Source organism: Boleophthalmus pectinirostris, unplaced genomic scaffold (assembly GCF_026225935.1).
Source record: "Boleophthalmus pectinirostris isolate CB_2022bp ecotype Guang Dong unplaced genomic scaffold, ASM2622593v1 HiC_scaffold_7, whole genome shotgun sequence".
Taxonomy (NCBI): domain Eukaryota; kingdom Metazoa; phylum Chordata; class Actinopteri; order Gobiiformes; family Gobiidae; genus Boleophthalmus; species Boleophthalmus pectinirostris.
Window position 1 is genome coordinate 21252396 of NW_026571473.1, and position 19560 is coordinate 21271955.

The 19560-nt window shown below is 37.2% G+C and overlaps 1 protein-coding gene across 1 annotated transcript; it reads left to right on the top strand.

Moving 5' to 3' along the window:
• The first annotated feature begins 340 nt into the window (after positions 1 to 340).
• si:ch211-129c21.1 (uncharacterized protein LOC563087 homolog) lies at positions 341 to 18813 on the top strand. Its single transcript, XM_055164478.1, has 14 exons — positions 341 to 480; positions 10578 to 10975; positions 11676 to 11818; positions 12315 to 12377; positions 13227 to 13325; positions 13970 to 14069; positions 14361 to 14471; positions 14725 to 14876; positions 14953 to 15125; positions 15201 to 15357; positions 15861 to 16083; positions 16311 to 16426; positions 16796 to 17015; positions 17443 to 18813. The coding sequence occupies exons 2-14, from the start codon at positions 10867 to 10869 to the stop codon at positions 18162 to 18164; spliced, it is 2388 nt and encodes a 795-aa protein (XP_055020453.1). The 5' UTR covers positions 341 to 480; positions 10578 to 10866; the 3' UTR covers positions 18165 to 18813.
• Positions 18814 to 19560: the final 747 nt, after the last annotated feature.

The window sequence follows — 19560 nt, forward strand, 5'->3', positions numbered from 1 at the left end:
TATTCTAGGAAGAAATTTTGATTGGAAATGTAGCGGATTAGTAGTCTCTCATTCAAAAGGCTGAGGCAGTTGACAAAAACTTGATTGTATCATGCTAATATTCTAGTATAATTGCATGTTTTAATGCAGGTTTCATATTTATGGGCATAGAGACCTCTGCAGTGTAGAACACACCTAACCCTACAAAAACAGGTCACCACCAACGCGCAACCGATAAAGCGTATTATTTTCAACTAACCTAACAGAAAACTAAAGGTAACAAAACAAAGCTTCTTGCTGCCCTCTGATTGGTTCAGGCTGATATTTAAAGAAAGGTGCAGCTTGGGAGTCACGTGACCGGGCGCTGCCTCCTGGGTCCTGTTGTGTTCAGAGAGTCGCTCCCCTCGGCCAGAGTGCACCGCTCACCGCGGCGCAGGTGGAGACAAGATACGGGCTTTGAACTAAACTCTTTCTCTTTTGGATTACTACTATAACTTCTTGGTGAGTACTAAAACTGTACCTAACTGACTTTGAACGTGTCCCATAAAATTAACGGGTCGGTAGCTGTTTTTTCCGCTCGCTTTGTGGGAATTGGGGATATGTGGACCTTGTGCGTAAATGGAGGGCCAGTGGCGCGCGACATACGAGTGCACAGTGAATTCTGTGCATAAGATTATGGGATATCCTCCACTAATAATAGCAGTTCAGAGCAGTGTTAGGACGCCGTTTAGGAGCAACTTAGACTGCAAATCTACTTCTAGACTAGAGTCATTTACGAAGCAATGTCTGCATGCTCTCTGAAATAACATATATCAGCATACTGGGTAAACATGTAAACAAAAGTCTATGTAAAATGAGTTGTATTAGAAAAAACTTAGAGTACTCTTATGTCATGTAGCCTCTCCAGTCAGTCCATTAGTTGTATTGTATAGGTTAATGTTGCCTACGTGCTTGACTTTCATTGATAATCCTTATGATGCCGAAATCCCCTTGATTCTCCAATAAGATGTGATTTAATTAAGTCTACCTATACTACTTATTAACTATATTAACTGTACAGTGTCACTGATTTGACTTTCCTAAAAAAAAACACTAGACATGAGTGTTATTTTATTTTTATATTAATGTTTTGTTGCTGCTAAACTGTTGGAAGCTTCTGTGTCAGGAGGTTACTTTCACTAGGCCTTCCACTAGTTTATTGGTTTGTTAACAAAGCATGGGTTAATTTGTAAACTATGCGCAGATTCAAACATAAAGGCTGTATCATATCACTTCAAACTATTCTTCTAACAGTTAAGATCTCTGTACACCTTTCTCCCATAGCTGATTATAAGTGTCCTATCCTCACAACAAAACAAAACATGGTGTGCACCAGTGTATTTTAAGCCCACGGAGAGCTTCACTTGTACCATGGGGTTAAACGTGATACTTGTGAATTCAAGTGCAGTGAATGGTGAGAATTCTGCTCATGACAGGACCCTGGTGCAGAGCAGGAGCAGCAGCAGCAGTTGAAGCACAGGAGCAGCAGAGGTGTGTGCTAGTACCAAGGGATTGCCCAATTTTAACTGTCACTGTTCACACGAGGGTCACACTACTGGGACATGCCTCACATACTCAGGGGTTATGGGGTGAGAGGTGGTGGAGACAGATAGTATGCACACCATCATTTCTTAACTCTTTAATGACACTTGGAGCATTAGTGGCTTTAAGGACTTTTTAAAAAAACTGAATGTTGTTAACAGTGATTTGTAAATGTGTTTAGCTGCTTGTCTTATATTATAATGTGCCTTAATTCACTTTGTCAAACAATGTATTTTAATTGACTGCCAATCCACCCACATTTGCCATACTACTATTTGTGCTATTCCCTAGGCTACATAAGTCGGTTAAATAAAGAGATTGAGATGCGTAAATCAATGTAGGCCATACCTAAAAAAAAACAACAGTGTTTGTCAAGAGGTGTGGCCTACTTTTTGTGTTGGCCCCATCTGGCATAAACCCTATGCCAAATTAAATATGTAAATGACTGTGCACTAGAAGGCAGATGATTTGTTACCAGGACCTCAGGTGGATGCAACTAAAATATACCATTATTACCTCCGCCAAGGAGGTTATGTTTTTGCTGGCGTTTGTCTGTTTGTTTGTTTGTTTGTTTGACTGTTAGCAACATAACTCAAAAAGTTATGGACCAATTTTGATGAAATTTTCAGGATTTGTTGGAAATATGAAAAGGAAGAACTGATTTCATTTTGGGGGTGATCCGGAAGAAATCCTGGATTCTGGATCACTTTGAAATTTTAGTTAACATTGTGGTAAATGGGGCCAAAAATTTTGTTTCTCAATATCTCTGTTAATTATTGACCAAACCCCATGAGATTTGACTCAGGGATGGACAATGGGATCCTCTTTCATATTCCAAAGGCTGATCCGGATCTGATCCAGAAGACTGATTTTATTGCAATTTATATAAAAAATGGGGGTAGTCCTTGGCAGAGGTCTGTGCTCTCTGAGTGCTTTTCTAGTTATTATTATATTCCTTCATTCAGTAAAATACATTATATCAGTTGTCTTCTGTTGGAAGTCCATGGAAAGGGTCTAGCAGGCATGTCAAACTCAGGCCCATGGGCCAAATTTGGCTCACGATATAATTATATTTGGCCCACGAGAAGCAAAACTATTATTAAACCATTTATTTTAATAAGAAAACTTTTAATGTTAAAGAAAGAACAGAAAAACATGCAGATGTTGTTGGAATTTTTCAATAAATATTTAGTTTGGCCCACAAATTAGTCCCAGTTTTTAATTTTGGCCCTCTGTGAATTTGAGTTTGACACCCCTGGTCTATAGATTTCATTTGACCAAAAAAAGGTCACATTTCACCAAAATCTGATCATGATTAAAATGAACCAGGTAAATTGCCAAATTTTGATCTTAATTTTAAAAATGACTGATTGAACTGCTCCTATATCACAATTAAGGAAGCACCAGTTTGATACTGGTGTCCGATATCGGTGCTGAAAAAATAGCTGGATTAGATATAAATTGATGTAATCAAACTATTTACTAATTGTAATTGGCCCAGAAAGTCTCAGTGTTTTAACTTTTATTAATACAAAGCTGTTCTGTAGTTACTTGAGAGGTAAATAACAATTGCATAACAAAAAAACCCAAAAACGACAACCAAAAAAAAGTCTTTCAAAGGAGTGCAAAAATCCTGTTTAATTTTTCCATTAAGGGTTGACAAAGATATTCCTGCACTCTAAAGTTTAGTATAATTTATGTTTTGTGGGACACTTGAACTTCAACATTTACAAGCTTGTTTTTAGTACATTTCTGATAAATAGTCATAATATTGCATGAATATTTTCACCAGAATAATCCAGAAATTTAGATAATCATATCTCATTATCTCCCACCCACAAACAGACAGACCGTTTGAACAGACTTAGAATAGTAAACTTTACCAATTCATCTTAGAATATTGCCTCTGTGAGAAAACGTGTCAGGTGTTCAGGCTGATCTTTTACTATATTTTATTGAAGTTGCTGCTTGGACTTGCCTATGCGTGTGTCACCAAGTACTGGGTTTGTCCAAGTTTACTCTATACATGTGTCATCAATTACATGTAAGATGACAAGCAATGAAGTGGTCCTATTAATCAAAGTTGTGAGTTGTCAGACGAGTTGGGCAATGAAACAGTTTTGCAGTCCTTTGTATGTATCATAGGCAAAGGCCAGTAGATCTGAGTTTATTTGTGTTATTTTTGGCAGAGAGAATTAATGATGAACATAGACCTCAAAATACTGTAGCTAAGTAAAATACAGATGTGGACAAAATGGTTGGTACCCCTCTGATAATGCAATAAAAATCAACAATGATCACGGAAATAACTTGAAACTGACAAAAAATAAATAAATATAAATTTACTGAAAACTATCTTATGAAAATCAAACAATGCTTTTCAACTATGGTTTAACAGAATCATTTGAAAAAAAACAAAATAATAACTGGCCTGGACAAAAATGATGGTACCTTTTAACTTAATATTTTGTTGCACAACCTTTTGAGGCAATCACTGTAATCAAACGATTTCTGTAACTGTCAATGAGACTTCTGCACTGGTCAACAGGTATGTTGGCCCACTCATCGTGGGCAAACTGCTCTAGTTTTTCAGGTTTGAAGGATGCCTTCTCCAGATCACATATTTCAGCTCCTTCCACAGATATTCAATAGGACTGAGATGAGGGCTTATAGAAGGCAACTTCAGAAGAGTCCAATGTTTTGTTCTTAGCCATTGGTTTTAGGTGTATATTTTGGGTCATTATCCTGTTGGAAGACCCAAGACTTGCAACTAAGACCAAGCTTTCTGACACTATGCAACACATTTTGTTCCAGAATGCCTTGATAGTCTAGAGATTTCATTGTGCCATGCACAGATTCAAGACACCCTGTGCTGGATGCAGTAAAACAGCCCCAGAACATAACCAAGCCTCCACCATGCTTCACAGTAGGGACAGTGTTCTTTTCTTGGTCTGTTTCATTTTTGTGTCTATGAACACAGAGCTGATGTGTCTTGCCAAAGAGTTCCAGTTTTGTCTCATCTGTCCACAGGACATTCTCCCACAAGCTTTGTGGCTTGTCAATATGCAGTCTGGCAAATTCCAGTCTAATTTTTTATTTTTTTTTATGATTTGCTTTCAGTAGTGGTGTCCTCCATGGAAGTCCATTTTGGCTCAAACAGCGACAAATGGTGTGATCTGACACTGATGTACCTTGCCCTTCGAGTTCACCTTTAATTTTTTTGGAGGTTGTGCAACTGTAGTCACCGGAAAATCAAGCTGCTTGGAGATGGTCTTATAGCCTTTACCTTTAACATGCTTGTCTATATAGATATAGATATAGATATAGATATAGATATAGATATAGATATAGATATAGATTTTTTTTTTGTCTCCTGACACAGTTCTCTTGTTTTCTTTCTCTGGGCCATGTACAGTGTTGTATCCATCATGTCACCAAATGGCACAATGACACATGTCCCCCTTTAAACAGACAGACTGACTGAGGACAAGTTTGAAGACACCTGTGATGCTAGTTAAAGGACACACCTAAGTTTCACATGCCAATGTTGTACAATTACTTTCACTCTTTTCTAGGGCTACCATGATTTTTGTCCAGGTCAGTTTCTTTCAGTTTTTTTGTAATGATTCTGATGATTAATTTTCAGTAATTTTTTATTTATTATTTCTTTTATCAGTTTCAAGTTATTTCATTGACCATTGTTGATTTTTCTTTTATTATCTGAGGGGTAATTTTGTCCACGTCTGTAGCTACTTCTACACATACAATTACTACGATTAATACAACTGTCACCACTACGATACCCCTACTGTTAAAATATTGGCTATAGTGAAAGCAGACATATTTTATTCATAATTTTCCTCAAAAATCATAATTGTCTTCATTGAGTCTCTTAAGTTTTCATTTTTAGTAATTCAGGGCTAGTAATTTAGTAATTTAAATGGTGCGTAACATCATTTTACATTTAATTTAATTTAACAGATTGTATCAAATAGTACATTCAATACACATATACATATACAACATAGAAAAATGTGTTTTTTTTTCATATTATACAGCCTAAATTGTAGTGCAAATTGGTATGAGAGAAAAGGATCCAGAGCACAGGGAGGGCAGATGTGGCAATCCTGATTGGACCAAAGTAAAAAAGTATCAAAGTATATCTGATTTATAGTACCCTTGGCTCTAAAACTGCACGGTTTGCACTTTTAAAGTATTATTTTCAGGTAATTGCACTGGATGTCATAATGAAAATGACAGGCCTCAACAACTATCCCTAATGGTGATTTGCAGTAGCTCACATTTTTAGCACAAAGTCAGTCTAACCTGGTGCTGAACTGGACTTTGTTTTCCACTGACAACAACAGGAGTGTCAGAGGTGAGCTCCCTCCCACAGCCTGCACTTTCCTGTTTGGGCCTGAATGATGGAGCAATAGATCAGAACTCCAGTGCCAATGAACTACTCAGATTTCAGACAATGCACAAAATTTAACTGAACAATTTAGAGCAAATATTGCAATTGTGATGATTTTGTAAAAGTATAGAGAGAGCACAGACATAATAAGAATCATGTGCATTTCAGATTGTGTTTGTGGAGGTCTAAACTACAGGGTTAACAGTGTGTACACAGTAATGATCCAAAGGAAAATGTGTTATTTTGAGCTCTGCAAAGGACACATAAATAATTGCTGAAAGGTTTGAGAAATATTTGCATATTTTACCTTTTTTTTTCTCTCTCATTTTAATTTTTTCACATATTTGCAAATGATTTATGATGTTTCATGTTTCAAAACCAAGGTTCAGTTCATAGTTTATATTTTAAATGCATTTCACTGAAATATGAACCACTGAATTATTACAAGGTTCACCTGAATTTCAGAGTAGATGTTTAGACTATATAACAGTATTGCCTTTTCTAATTACAACTATTCAAATTGCAATCCATTTTCTATTTATCTTTGAGACCTCTACTATACTCAAACGATGGCGCAATGTGTCAGAGATGTAGTGGTGCCAACGGCCTCCTCAGTTTACAGACCGCAGACAAATACTGACAGCACAGAGCCAGTTATTCCACCTGTTTTATAAGTTTACAACAGTCAAACAGGCCTCAGGGTTAATCAGTTACAGCGAAAAAAGAGAAAAATACAACCACGCCCATATTACTTCTAACTGTTCGTTTACACACATCTACACGCATATGATGGGTTTCCATGCACTTGGGGACATTGCATTAATTTATCTTCATGGAGACTGATCCGAACCTTAATCATAGTGACTATTCTCCTAATCTTAACTTAAGTCCTACCTCAACTTTACTTTAACTCTTATCTGAACTTCAAACCATGTTGTAGATGTAATAAAAAGATTTACTTTATGGGGACTGGATTTTTGTCGTCATAAGGGAGACAGGTGTTCATAAAATGAGAGTCTGCAGATTTCAGTCCTCAAAGTGTTACTAATACTGACACACAAAAAGTGATCCTACGCACTCTCAGCTGACTGACTCACACACCTTTTGGATGCGGTTAGCTCTGACTCAGAGAGGACAATGGAGCCTGCATGAACCAGCTTGTATCAGGTGCTGTTTTGCAGTGGATTTAAAAACAAACCAAAACTGGTATATTTGAGCTTAAGTTTGTAGGAAAACTCTGAACTTCCTCTTATTGGTCACACTTGACACTCAGTGAGCTGCTAGTAAAATATAAAATATGTAGTTATGTTATATCATTAAGTTAAAAAATACATATTACTATTGACAAGGCTTGGATTCAGTTTTTTCCTTCTCACTTATTTTTAAACTCTAAGCAAATCACAAAGTATACAATTTTCTTAAAGTGTATTGGATACATGCATACTTACTTTCCTCTTTTGTTTATTGACATGCTAGAAATAATAAATACATAAACTAATGAAAAGAAGTATCTCTTATTATAGCTTCTCTAATACCGCAGGAAGGCATAAGGAAAATGGTTTTTACTAGTAATCGAAGTCCATAGTAAAAATAACAGCCAAGTTCAAGATGTCTAAAAATAGTGATGTGCTTGAAGTAGTTGAGATAGTGCCACAGGGCTGCTCCAGTGTGTTGTTGTATTAGAGCATGTGCCAACCTCTGAACTCACACATAAAAACATACATGCAACCTACACATAAATTATCAGACCAACAAATTATGGGGATAGTTTAGGCAGTCTACAGACGGCTGTGTTCTGTATTTTTAAGTCTAAAACCTTTAAAAAATTAATATACATATACATATGAATATATGTTGACCAAAAGCTGTTGATTTCATGTCGATTTGGTTCCAAACAAAGTCAACAAATGAATTATCCTATCCTGAAACCATGATAAGATGTTTTCACCTGCCAGTGGTCATATACATTCAGTAGTGCACACTCACATAGCACATGTCAAATTTATTAACTTATGCCCTTATTACCTTCATCACTGACTATAGCTTTAATTGTGTCCAAAACCCTTTTCTTCAGTGTTGCCAATTTTTCCATCATCATGAAAACAATGCGGGGCAGTATCAGATTTACATGACGTAATCTTTTATAGTGCTTCTCTGTAATTTCTCACAAAGGCAGTATTTCCTGTATGGTGTGTGTAATAGATTATCCTTGAGCAGGTTTTGCTTGCTTTGCTGGTAACAGCATTGATCCCCTTTTCACAAACAACACAACTGGGTTAAACGCCACTGTTCATAACTACACACGCCCTTTTAAACAGACAGCTTTGTTATCAACACGGCCACTGTGTGAGGTGCCAAAGAAACAAAGATACAGCCAAGGACAGAACAAAGTAACACAGTCAGCTCCCTATAGGAAAGACGTACTTGGAAACTGCTGTCCTTTAAGCTTTATTGATGAGTTATGTCCTGATTTAAGATGTTATTAATGTTCATCAATGCATTTGACACCAGTTTGTTGTTTTGTGAGAGAAGAGGTCAGGCAGTCCATGGGAGGGTCTTTCCTGATAAATCAATTAGACAAAGGAACCAGGAAAGATGGAGGATATATGGCGTAGAAACCAAAACAGAAATACAACTCCAGTTCTTAAGAAGTTGTGACGGTGCTATGACAAATGAAAGCTATTTAATGATGAGCAATATATTCTGTAGCTCAACCCATTTTGACAAGGTGCCATTAAATATTATTTTAGTTTTCTCTGATGATTAAATGCATTAGTGTGCTCACCTACTTCTATTGTAAATAAATGTTTAGCTTTTCTTTACGAACTTCTGCATTTTTCCCTGTCTTTAAGAGGACCTAGTAACTTGCAAGATCTATTGAAAACACCAGACCTTCTTTCTTTTTATTTCTTTTAATTGAATCCATGTCTTTTTTTAATCTTCTTTTTTAATCTGGCAATTAATTTATCACTGAAGCTTCGAACAGAAATGTATATCTTAACATCAGTATCCACAGAACACAATGGGTCCATTCAGTGTGTATATATGTAAAGTTGTACTGTTAACCACTGAACAAACAGCTCTGCCTTGCCTATACTCCACATGTGTCAGTGAGCTTCACTCTATGTAAATAAAGACAATGGCTGTGTGACTTCTATTATTGTAGTCATACCTTTCTGTCTGCAGCATTCATGGCATCTGTCACACTGTGGAAAAAAAAAAAAACAAGTCTAAGTGCAGTGTGGAGCCGTAGTGGTCCCTCCCTTTCTGTCACTGCCATTGGGAAAAGACTGCACGACTTGGTGTTTTTTGACAACACACATGCTGTCCCTATACGTGCTGGAACTCGCCCTCCTGCGTCAAGTAACTACAAGGTGTGAGCAGGTAGTTTGATGTAAAAAGACAACATAGAAGCGCTAGAGTCTCCTGAGGAAATTTGGAGTCTGTCATTTTCAGTCGAAAAGTGTAGACTTTGTAGTGTGTTTCAAACAGAATACCTGTTTTGAGCAAGCCTAGAAAAGTCTCAGTATTTGAAGAAAAACACAATGTTGTGGAAGTGCGTACAAAGAATAGGAGCTTATCATTGTTGTTTATTCTGAGGAAAAAAGCCTTGATGAATTTTGAATGAGGCCTTGCTGTTCGGTTAGTCAACAAACTTGCCAAACAAGTAGGTAGGTCTGTATTTAGAGGGGATCCCAAAGGTTTAGCTCTACAGCTGTGAAGTGGTGTTGTGATTTTCATGCATGCCCAAACCTGAGCTGTCCCAGTATAGCGTGAACCCTGCTGTGTACAGAGGAAACAGGCGATATCAGGGAGGAGGACAGGAAGGAGCTGGAGAGGAAGAGAGAGTGGGGTGCACAAATTCACTTATATCAGTTTCCTGTAAATGAAGCACTGCAGTCTTAGACTACACTATTGTTCTGTTACAATGAGGCTGGATGAGACTTGTTTTGAAGGTAATAAAATGTGACTGGTGATTATTTAGTAATAATTGATTCAAATTTCTTTAATTAACCAACTAATATATTGTATAAATGTACCCTGATCTGATCAAAATGCTACTGGTAAATGCATGCAGAATATTTCTAAGAGTGATTAGGTTTCATGCATATTCAACAACCACAACACAAATAACCTGGCCTATACATATATGAATGGTAAGGACTGTTCAACATTTAGCAATGACAAACACATTTTGAATGAGAGGAGACCAACCTGACTGATATGAAATTGTGAATGGCTTTTGCTAGCTATACCATCTACTTATAAAATTAAAAATTAAACCTTGAGCTGTATTAAACCCAAAATATAATTAATTGCCTATCTATATTGTATTTTATATTGTTGCTTGTTAACCTGCCTGGGGACTGCAGATGGAAACTAGCTTTAGCTAAATGTTGTGTAAAGCATCGCTTCTTTTATGAGATCAATGTGTTTGCACATGGTCTGTTAAAATAAACCCATAAACTAAACTATTAGCATTTTACCATGATCATCTGTTATAAAGTTTTAAGACCGCTCGATCTAAATTTGATGACAGAAATGCTATCTTTTTATAATGTCTACGATGTCTTGATTGCTAATCTTCTGTCTTTCATTTCAGAGAAGTGGGCCACCATGAAGACTACATCCTCCCTCACCTCTCCCCTTTAGCTGAAAGATGGCTTCTTTACCTGCAGCAGCAGACACCAGTTGCCCTATAGCATTGCACTGGCGATTAACGCCAACATAACTCCTTCTGGATATATTTTTCTTTTATAACCAATGATGAAACGTGATGCCACAGCACATGTCCAGGGCAGTATTACAGTGTTTGGACCTTGGACTATGAACGGATTCTGAGTGTGTCCCATTGTGGAGGAGCTGGAGTGAAGGCTCTCTGGACTCTGAACATGTCTCTGCTCCCAGCTCTGATCACTGTCTGTGGATTATTGCTCCATCTGTCCTTGTGTTCACCCAACGCTCAGTACTGCATCCCACGAAAGACAGTCCCCTACAGCAGTAAGTCACAAGCACGTCTGTTGTATTACACCTTGTAATTTACAACTATTTCCTTTGTTCAAGTTGAGTGTGTTATGGCTCACCTCACTATGACCTTGGTACAAAGCAGATTCAGACACATTCAGGCACACTGAAACTTAAATTAAAAGCAACTTTGTGGAGAGTGCTGCTTGTTTTCATAGATACGTTATTGCTTTGCCTAGAATGTTCCACAGTTGGACATTAAACTAGTATATCTTGCATTTATTCAATTATAGATGTTTTTACTGATATACCCTGAAGACGGAGAAAAGTCCCACACACCGTCTCACTTGCAAACTGTGAGATTTAGTAGGACAATCTGTACAACACCTCGGCACTAGGCCCTCGTCAGGCAACTGATATACCTTGAAAAAACATGCATTCCTACTCGCCTTTCCACAGATCTGGCCTAGTGGCGTCACCTGCTTTGGAGTAAGTTATATTTTGGAACACTGTTGGAAAAGAAATAACATCTCAGTGGAAATAAGCAGGTGGTGCATCCTCCACCATAAAAGTTACATAGTGCACTTTTAAAATACTGACACCGAAATGATAAATTTGACATAATAGTACTTTGTTAGTTATTCATCTTACACTGATTTCCCATGTGGGTCACCAGTGACTTCAACCCATACATTTAAATTATTATTTTGACTGAAAAAATGACTCTCCCCTTCAGATGACCTCAAACTGTTCAAAGAGGATGGTGTTTTCAACTATTCCACGATGCTGATCCAGGAGGACTTGGGCGTGATTCTGCTGGGAGCCAGAGAGGCCATTTATGCACTGGACTTGAGTGACATCTCTGTCAAAAAGTCAGCGGTACGTGAAGACAGTAAAATATATGTCATAGGCAAAATAGACTAAATATTTTCATTTTCTCCACGGTAATTTGAATATGTTGCAAGATATCTTATGTCAGAGCTGGACAGTTACAAATGGATGAGTGTTGGTTGACATATTTATATTTTTAGGCCATTATTTACACTTTTACCTGTACAGTAGATATTTCAGATTACGTGACTTAAAAGTGTGTTTAATTAAGTGTGTTTTGTTTTTGTAACTTTGAATATTCAAAATGAAAATTTCCCCCCAAAATAATCAATAATACAAGTTGTACAAAACTTGAAATGTGTTACTGCCATTAAGTTAACCAGAAAGCAATTTTTTTAATCTTGTAGTTTTAAAGCTGTCTGCCTCATTAACCTTGTATTCCTTTTGTCACATACAGTGCTAACACGCTAGTGTATGTTGGCGTCACGCTGGTTGCGACACTGCCCCTGCGTGCTTTGACATGACTGTGCTGATGTTGTTGCAGGTGTATTGGCGAGTGACAGAAGAGAAGCAGAGGCAGTGCACTTACAAGGGAAAACAAGCTGAGGTTTGTTTTCAGAGTCCTAAGCCTATCACACGCTTTACTTTTACTTGGGGATAGGATAACTTAATGAGGCTCACTCTCCCATGTAATCAGATCTCCGCTGTTCAGGAGCCAAAGGTTAGAAGACGTTAAGATATATACATGTTCAGATCTGTCTAAAATAGGACAAAATATTGTAGTTGGCATTCAATTTCCAGTTTTAAATTTAATAAAGTTCAAAGTACAAAATTTTTATTGTGTTTGTACAAGTCTACTAGGCCGAAAAGTCCCATTTATTTGAAATTCTCATTAATTTGTTCATACGAAACCATATAATCAAAATGAAAATGACACTGATGAAAGGAGACCAGTCCTAACTCACATTTACATTTATAAAGGAATAGGCAGAGCCAAAAGAGTACTCAAATAATACAATTAATATTACATAGAAAAAATAAGTGGCCATCTCATGTACGTCTCATTTGAGGAAAATTATGAAAATCCTGTCATCAGATAATGTTAGAATTAATTTTGTTAGCCAGAATTGTTCAAGTACAAGAAAATAATATTTCAAAAAACTATCACAGGCTATGCGATTCATTTAAAAACTTAAGTGTACCTCTCCACCAGTCTGCTTCAATCCACACAGTTCTGCATCATTTATATCATGCTGTTTTTGATTCTCTTTGAAGTGCCTCACTCACAGCTCTGTATAAACCCAAATAAAGACATGAGAAGCTGCCCTCAAAACTGACCCTCAGAGCTCTGGTCCTCAGCCATACCAGGACATGTATCTGTATTTTTGTTTGAGTTTTCGTGGCTGAACTAACATAGCATTGACCTTGGCATACTTGGGGCTGGGTTTTGTTGCAGGTGGAATGTCGAAACTACATTCGTACACTTCACCGAATGAATGACACAACAATGTACGTGTGTGGTACCAATGCATTCAGCCCCATCTGTGATTTTATGGTGAGTAAAAAATAATACTAACAAAATGGTTTAATGGCTGTAAAATCTATATTTACTCTATAAGTTACACTCTACAATCAGCTTCATGATTTTAGAAAGGCATACATAGCCATTAGACTATAGAACAATGTATTTACTAGTCAAAAGTAACTGTGACAATAAATGAAATCACAAAGAAAACCAAAGCAAGGTTATATCATAAATTAAAGGTGCATTGTGTAACAAGCATGGGATCCTGCTTGTCCTCATGGAAATGTGTTTACTTTGCCTAGAGTGTTAAAGTGATATATCTTGCATTATTCAATTGCTGGCACTTTCATTCTCAAAGATATACCTTAAAAATCTGTTGCTTATTTAATGTTTCTTTGTACTTCATGTTAGTTTGATTGCATAAAGTATTAAACTGTGAAAGTTTCAAATACATTCCCATTATAAAATCTTTTTCTTGGGGAGAAGAAATGCTGACATCACATTAATTTTGCATAATGCTTCCCAACACAAAACCTGCACAGCCTCCTTACATTTGAAGTGATCTGGCTGAAACTCTGAGAACAGGCCTTGGCTTTGACTCAGTTAAAGTCCACATCTCCTGCCCGGCTCAGTTTTCTGTTTTTTAAAGCCTTTGTTTCCTGTGTTTCCGACAGTCGTTTGAGCGCGGACAGCTGAGGCTGCAGGGGATGCAGGAGGAGGGGAAGGGGAAGTGTCCTTTTGATCCCTTTCAGAGATACTCCTCCCTCATGGTCGGTGAGTGTCTGAGCCAGGTTTGTGCTGACACTGTAGTGAGCACTGTGTGAAGAAATCCGTGAAGACAACCGCCACATATCACTCAGTTGGACTTTTATAGCCCTCAGTTTCAAAGCTTAATCGAAAATAAATGTATTACATAAAAGCTTTCTCTGTTGTTCAGTGGCACTAAAAACTAATCACACACAAACTGTTTATAAGAAGCAAGCATATTCTTCTGATATTTCTCCAAGACAATATGAAAAATGCATTTCCAGGAATTTACCCTCATCCTTTGTTCCTTTTTAACAGGAAATGATCTGTATTCTGCCACATCCATCAATTTTTTGGGCTCGGAACCGGTGGTTTTACGCAGCTCAAACTTGGCTCTCCGCACTGAGTTCAAGAGCTCCTGGCTCAGTGGTGAGTGTGTTACAAGATGCACAAACTACAGTGCAGTTTTCTATTAGAACTGAGCAGAGTTTTACCTTGCATGTTTACCTGTCACCTACTGTCTCAGCGACTGGCAGGTGCAGTTCTGAAGGGACAAATCTTTGTGGTTAGAATTTTATGCCTGATTAGTGTAGTTGAACTAAAAGATAATTTAACTGTCTGGCTATATAGGCTCAAAGTCCTTTTAATATACTTCTCATATATTGATTTCTTGTCTTTTCAGAACCGAACTTTGTTTACATGGACTTTGTGGAGGAGAGTGTGGACAGTCCTGATGGAGATGATGATAAAGTGTATTTGTTCTTCAGTGAAAATGCCATGGAGTACGATTTCTACAGCAAAGTGACAGTGTCCCGAGTTGCCCGTGTCTGCAAAGTAACCCCAAGTTTAGACTGAAGTTTACCATAATGAGTACATACAAGATTAAGTAATGTTTAAATGGTCTTTTTAGGGTGATATGGGAGGCCAAAGAACGTTGCAAAGGAAGTGGACATCGTTTCTGAAAGCTCGCCTAGACTGTCCCCTCCCTGAACCCAGTCTGCCCCCTATAGTCCAGGATGTGTTTTTTCTCAAACACAAAGACTGGAGAGAGAGCCTTTTTTACACAGTCTTCACTCCACAGTCGTAAGTCAAAGAAAATGAAGATGAATTATACCTAAATGTCAAGCCAAAAGTAATCATGCAATTTTGTTTCCCCAGAGGCTTGTCGCAGGTGTCAGCTGTGTGTGCATACAAGGTTTCTGACATCAAACACATTTTCACTGAGGGAAAGTTCAAGACACCTGTTGCTGTGGAGACATCCCATGTGAAATGGGTGATGTACACTGGGGAGGTACCTGTCCCCAGGCCAGGAGGGGTGAGTCAATTACTGTTTACGCTATTGTGTATCAGAAAAAATATGCAAAGATGAAAAATTAGGACTGAACAAAGTATGGTTCCAAGTATTTGATATGCAATTGCTGTACTATTACTGTATAGATGTTGCATATTTCTACAAACTACAATATTGTGTGCGCTCCTAATTACTATAGTGTACTTGGGTCAGTGATGTTTTGCAGTTTTCAGATGCTCAAAAAATGACAATATAATGGCATGTAAAATGTGTAGTTTTTCTGGTATATGAAAGCGTATATTTTATCATTTCGTATATGCCCCTTTGATTAAAAATAAAAAATAAAAATTCTGAATTTAAAGCCAGAGACATCTAAAAATGTCATTCAGTGCAACTAACATTTAGTTAAAATTTAATTATTAATTAATTAATTAATTATTATTAAATTAACTTTATATTAATGAAAATAACTGACCCAGTTACACCACTCAATATATTAACTATATAAAAATGTCTGTGTGTTCAAGTGCATCAATAATGTGGCCCGTAAATTGGGCTTGAACCGCTCCCTGGACCTTCCTGATAAAACTCTTCAGTTCATTAGAGATCGCCCCTTAATGGACGATGCTGTCAGGCCCATCAGTGGAGAGCCTCTGCTGGTGAAGAGAGGAGCCCTGCTCAGTCGGATCGCTGTGGACCGAGTTCAGGCCCTGAATGGACAAACCTATGATGTCATGTTTATTGGCACTGGTGAGTATTACTCTTACAAATAATAATATGTCTATATAAACTAGAAAACAATGGTTCTGGTTTTACTGTAATATTCTAAATGGGCTAAATTTTGACAAGCTCCTCAGTTAAGTGTTATAGTTCCAATATATTGATGTCAGAGTGAGTCTATATATGTTACAGCAAGCTCATTCATTTACTGACAAAAGCACATTTTTTGCTGATGCATCTCTTACTTTTCTTCACAGAAAATGGTTTCATCCAGAAGGCAGTAAACTATGGTGGGGAGATGTTCATTATTGAAGAGCTTCAAGTCTTTGAAAACCATGATGCCATCAGCAGCCTGCGCATCTCATCCAGCTCCGTAAGGACTGCGTTTGGCATTTTCTTTAAAAGCAACTGATAATCAGCCTAAATACTATGACCTGAGACAGAAGAAGTTAATTAGAAGTAAGGGTGTGAGCAAGTATCACAAAGCCAAATTGTGATTGCTCTAGTATATATGTAGTTTGTAATTAGTATGTGGCTGCATTTCATTTAGATAACTCATTTTAATTTTGCTCTGGTCTTAGCCTTTTCACTTGTTTAGGTTTTAGTAAAGAGAGTCATGTAACTGTAGCTTTGAATGTCGGTATATGCCGGCTTTATATAGTTTTATAGTTTATATAGTTTCATTCCAGTTTAGTTTCATTCAGATTTTAATCATCATATATATTTTTAAACGTTTTTTTAGGGCCAGCTATATGCAGGCTCACAGTTTAGCGCTGTGCAGATGCCGCTCTGTAACTGCAGCCGATACGAGTCATGTGTGGACTGTATCCTGGCACGGGACCCTTACTGCGCCTGGGACTTCTCCACTGAGCAGTGCTTCTCTGTCAGCAGACCCTCCTCTGTATCAAACACTGTGATACAAAGTCTGAAGGAGGGCGATGTCTCTCAGTGCCCTAAGCTAGGTAAGTTATGAAGTATTGAGTTGCTTTTCTTCTTATCAGTACAGCATTCTTAAATAGAATAAAATATGTTTCCTAATTGAAAAATATTCATGTCATTGAACAATTTAACTAGATGTAGGAAATGTGTGTTTTTAGAACTTAAAATGTACACGTTCTATCATAATCAGAGGTTCAGATGCTTATATTAATTTGAGCTTTAGAACTACATTATGTCTCTCTGGCTTGCTTTAATTGGCAAAAGGTTGAAAAACAGGCCTAGTAGATACAGGATATAGTTGAGTATTGCACTATATGTTGCGTGGCATGGTGAAAGTTTTATAGTAATAAAGTACCCTGACATCTATACATTGTCTCTGGTAATATCTCAGCTCTTCTGATAAAAAAAAAAAAAAAAAAATCATACTCATACTATCTTTTATTTTTTTAGATCCTGTTGCAGTCACAGATGTTGCTCTAACACCAGGAAACAATGTACAACTGCCTTGTGAGCTTCATTCTAATTTGGCAGAAGTCAATTGGCAATTTAACAATCAACCTCTTCACTCCAATGGGAAACACTACATTTACAGCGGAGGCTTGCTCATTTTGGACACCTCCGAATCAGATACTGGTCTTTACATTTGTGACTCTATGGAGTTTATCAACGGCAGGACGTACAACCGGACAATGGCGGTTTATAATTTGCAAAAAAGCATAGACATTGGACAGGCTACTACTCCTGCTAATAAGAAGACTACTAATTTTGATCAATTTTTTAGTACTTCTACACCAGAATTTGGGATTGTTGAACCACTAACTCCTGGAAATCAAAAAGAAAAGGGAAAGATGACCAGCTTAGAGGTGGCCGTGACAGTGCTGTCTTTGCTATGTCTTTCCCTGATAGGTGTTATCTTGTATATTTGGGTGCGAGGACATTTGAAGTGCCTGAAAATTGCACAGGCGTCTACTCAAAACGAAGCGAAGAGGCAGCCTGTGGAGTACGTGCCCGTCCAAAACAGGGATTCAGAGGCAAAGCTGCTGGGGCCAGTGCCGGGAACACCATGCATTTCCAATAATAATCACTGCACCGTGGACTTCAAACAGAACGGGGTGCACCTGCATCACTTCCCTCGCCAACATTTCAAATCTGAACGGTCTGGGATACATTAATGATGAGTCAGAAATTTGACAGTCAAGGTAGTATATAATTCAGACCAAGGTTAGACGAATGTGCACTAATTACAGGGTACCTCCACAGTTTTCTAGTTGAAATCTAAAACTTATTCAGACCTTCAGTGTATGCATGATGACCAGTTTAGAATTAGACAAACATTACTGATCCACAAGGGAATTTATTTGGACTGAAAAGCTCACATATCACAATGGCAAATTCAGATGAAGAAGAACGAAGTAACTTTACAGCATTTTTAATAGTTAATAGTTAGTTTAAAAGTTAATATCTGGATGGCTGGAGTGGCTTGAGCATAAAATTCGTAACTTGTCAAGCGCTGACTATGTAAAACTCTTTTTCTGTGGTACCATCAAATTAAATCTCTTCTTTATAATTTTAGAGCGGCAGGTTACTCTACTTACAAAACTGACATTAATTATCAATCCAGTTTGCAGTGCAAGGACCCTACATATAAACATTCAAATATGCTCTCAGTCTTAGCAGCTGGGGCTCAATTTACTGATAACTGATTTTATAAGCATATTATGTATACATTTCTTGTATATAGTATGTACAGTTTAATACATTTTTAACTATTTATTTTTGCAATGAAGTTTTTTAACAAAGGCCTCATTAGTAACACTTTGACCTCTGTGCATTTCATTTTGTGCATTTCACAGTTTATGTTAATGATTTGCAGAGAACCTACGGGGACGTAAGCTATGTAATGGTGCACTCAGAAAACCCTGAAAAACCCTGAATATGGGAAGGTTATGATCATTGGAAAAAAACAACAGCTCTTATTTACAAACCAATGAAACAGCATTATCTGGGAGGAGTTGTTTATGGGTGTGGCATTGGTAAATTCAGAAATCAAGTTTTAATTTTAAGTAAGTTTACCCACATTACGGAATTTACCAGCCCTCATGATATGGATAATAGAAATTTGAGATGTCATCTGGAACCCAGCAATATCAAGTATAAATTCTATATGCACTTTCTGGTAGCCAGCACTAAAGACTGTATATTAAATTTTTTATTTTTTTTATTAAAATGGGGTCAAATTAAACCAGTTTAATGAGCATTAGGGCTGCAACAGTTGACTTATTAGGACTAGTAGAGTGGTATTATTAAATCAAAATTTAAAAGGGAATTTTCGTCAGTAATATACTTCATTCGTAAATATTCTCCATTAACAAGCCTTCAGTCACCACAATACAGTCGATGTATTTAGAAAGTCTCAGTATACATTAGAAATAAAGCTACTAAAATAAGCATTAGTTGCAGCCCCAATGAACATATTTAGTTCAAGAATGTTTTATCAACATGACAAACTTCTACTGTAAAAAATGCCATGAGTACGTCTCAATTACTACTGTTGTAGGAATATCTTTA

What these genes read in the sequence shown, in the direction of transcription:
- si:ch211-129c21.1 (XM_055164478.1), top strand. Translation starts at nt 10,867, where the DNA reads ATGTCTCTGCTCCCAGCTCTGATCACTGTCTGTGGATTATTGCTCCAT. An exon ending in TCTCTGTCAAAAAGTCAGCG is followed by an intron (nt 11,819 to 12,314) that starts GTACGTGAAGAC and finishes ATGTTGTTGCAG; the next exon opens with GTGTATTGGCGAGTGACAGA. An exon ending in CTGTCCCCAGGCCAGGAGGG is followed by an intron (nt 15,358 to 15,860) that starts GTGAGTCAATTA and finishes TGTGTGTTCAAG; the next exon opens with TGCATCAATAATGTGGCCCG.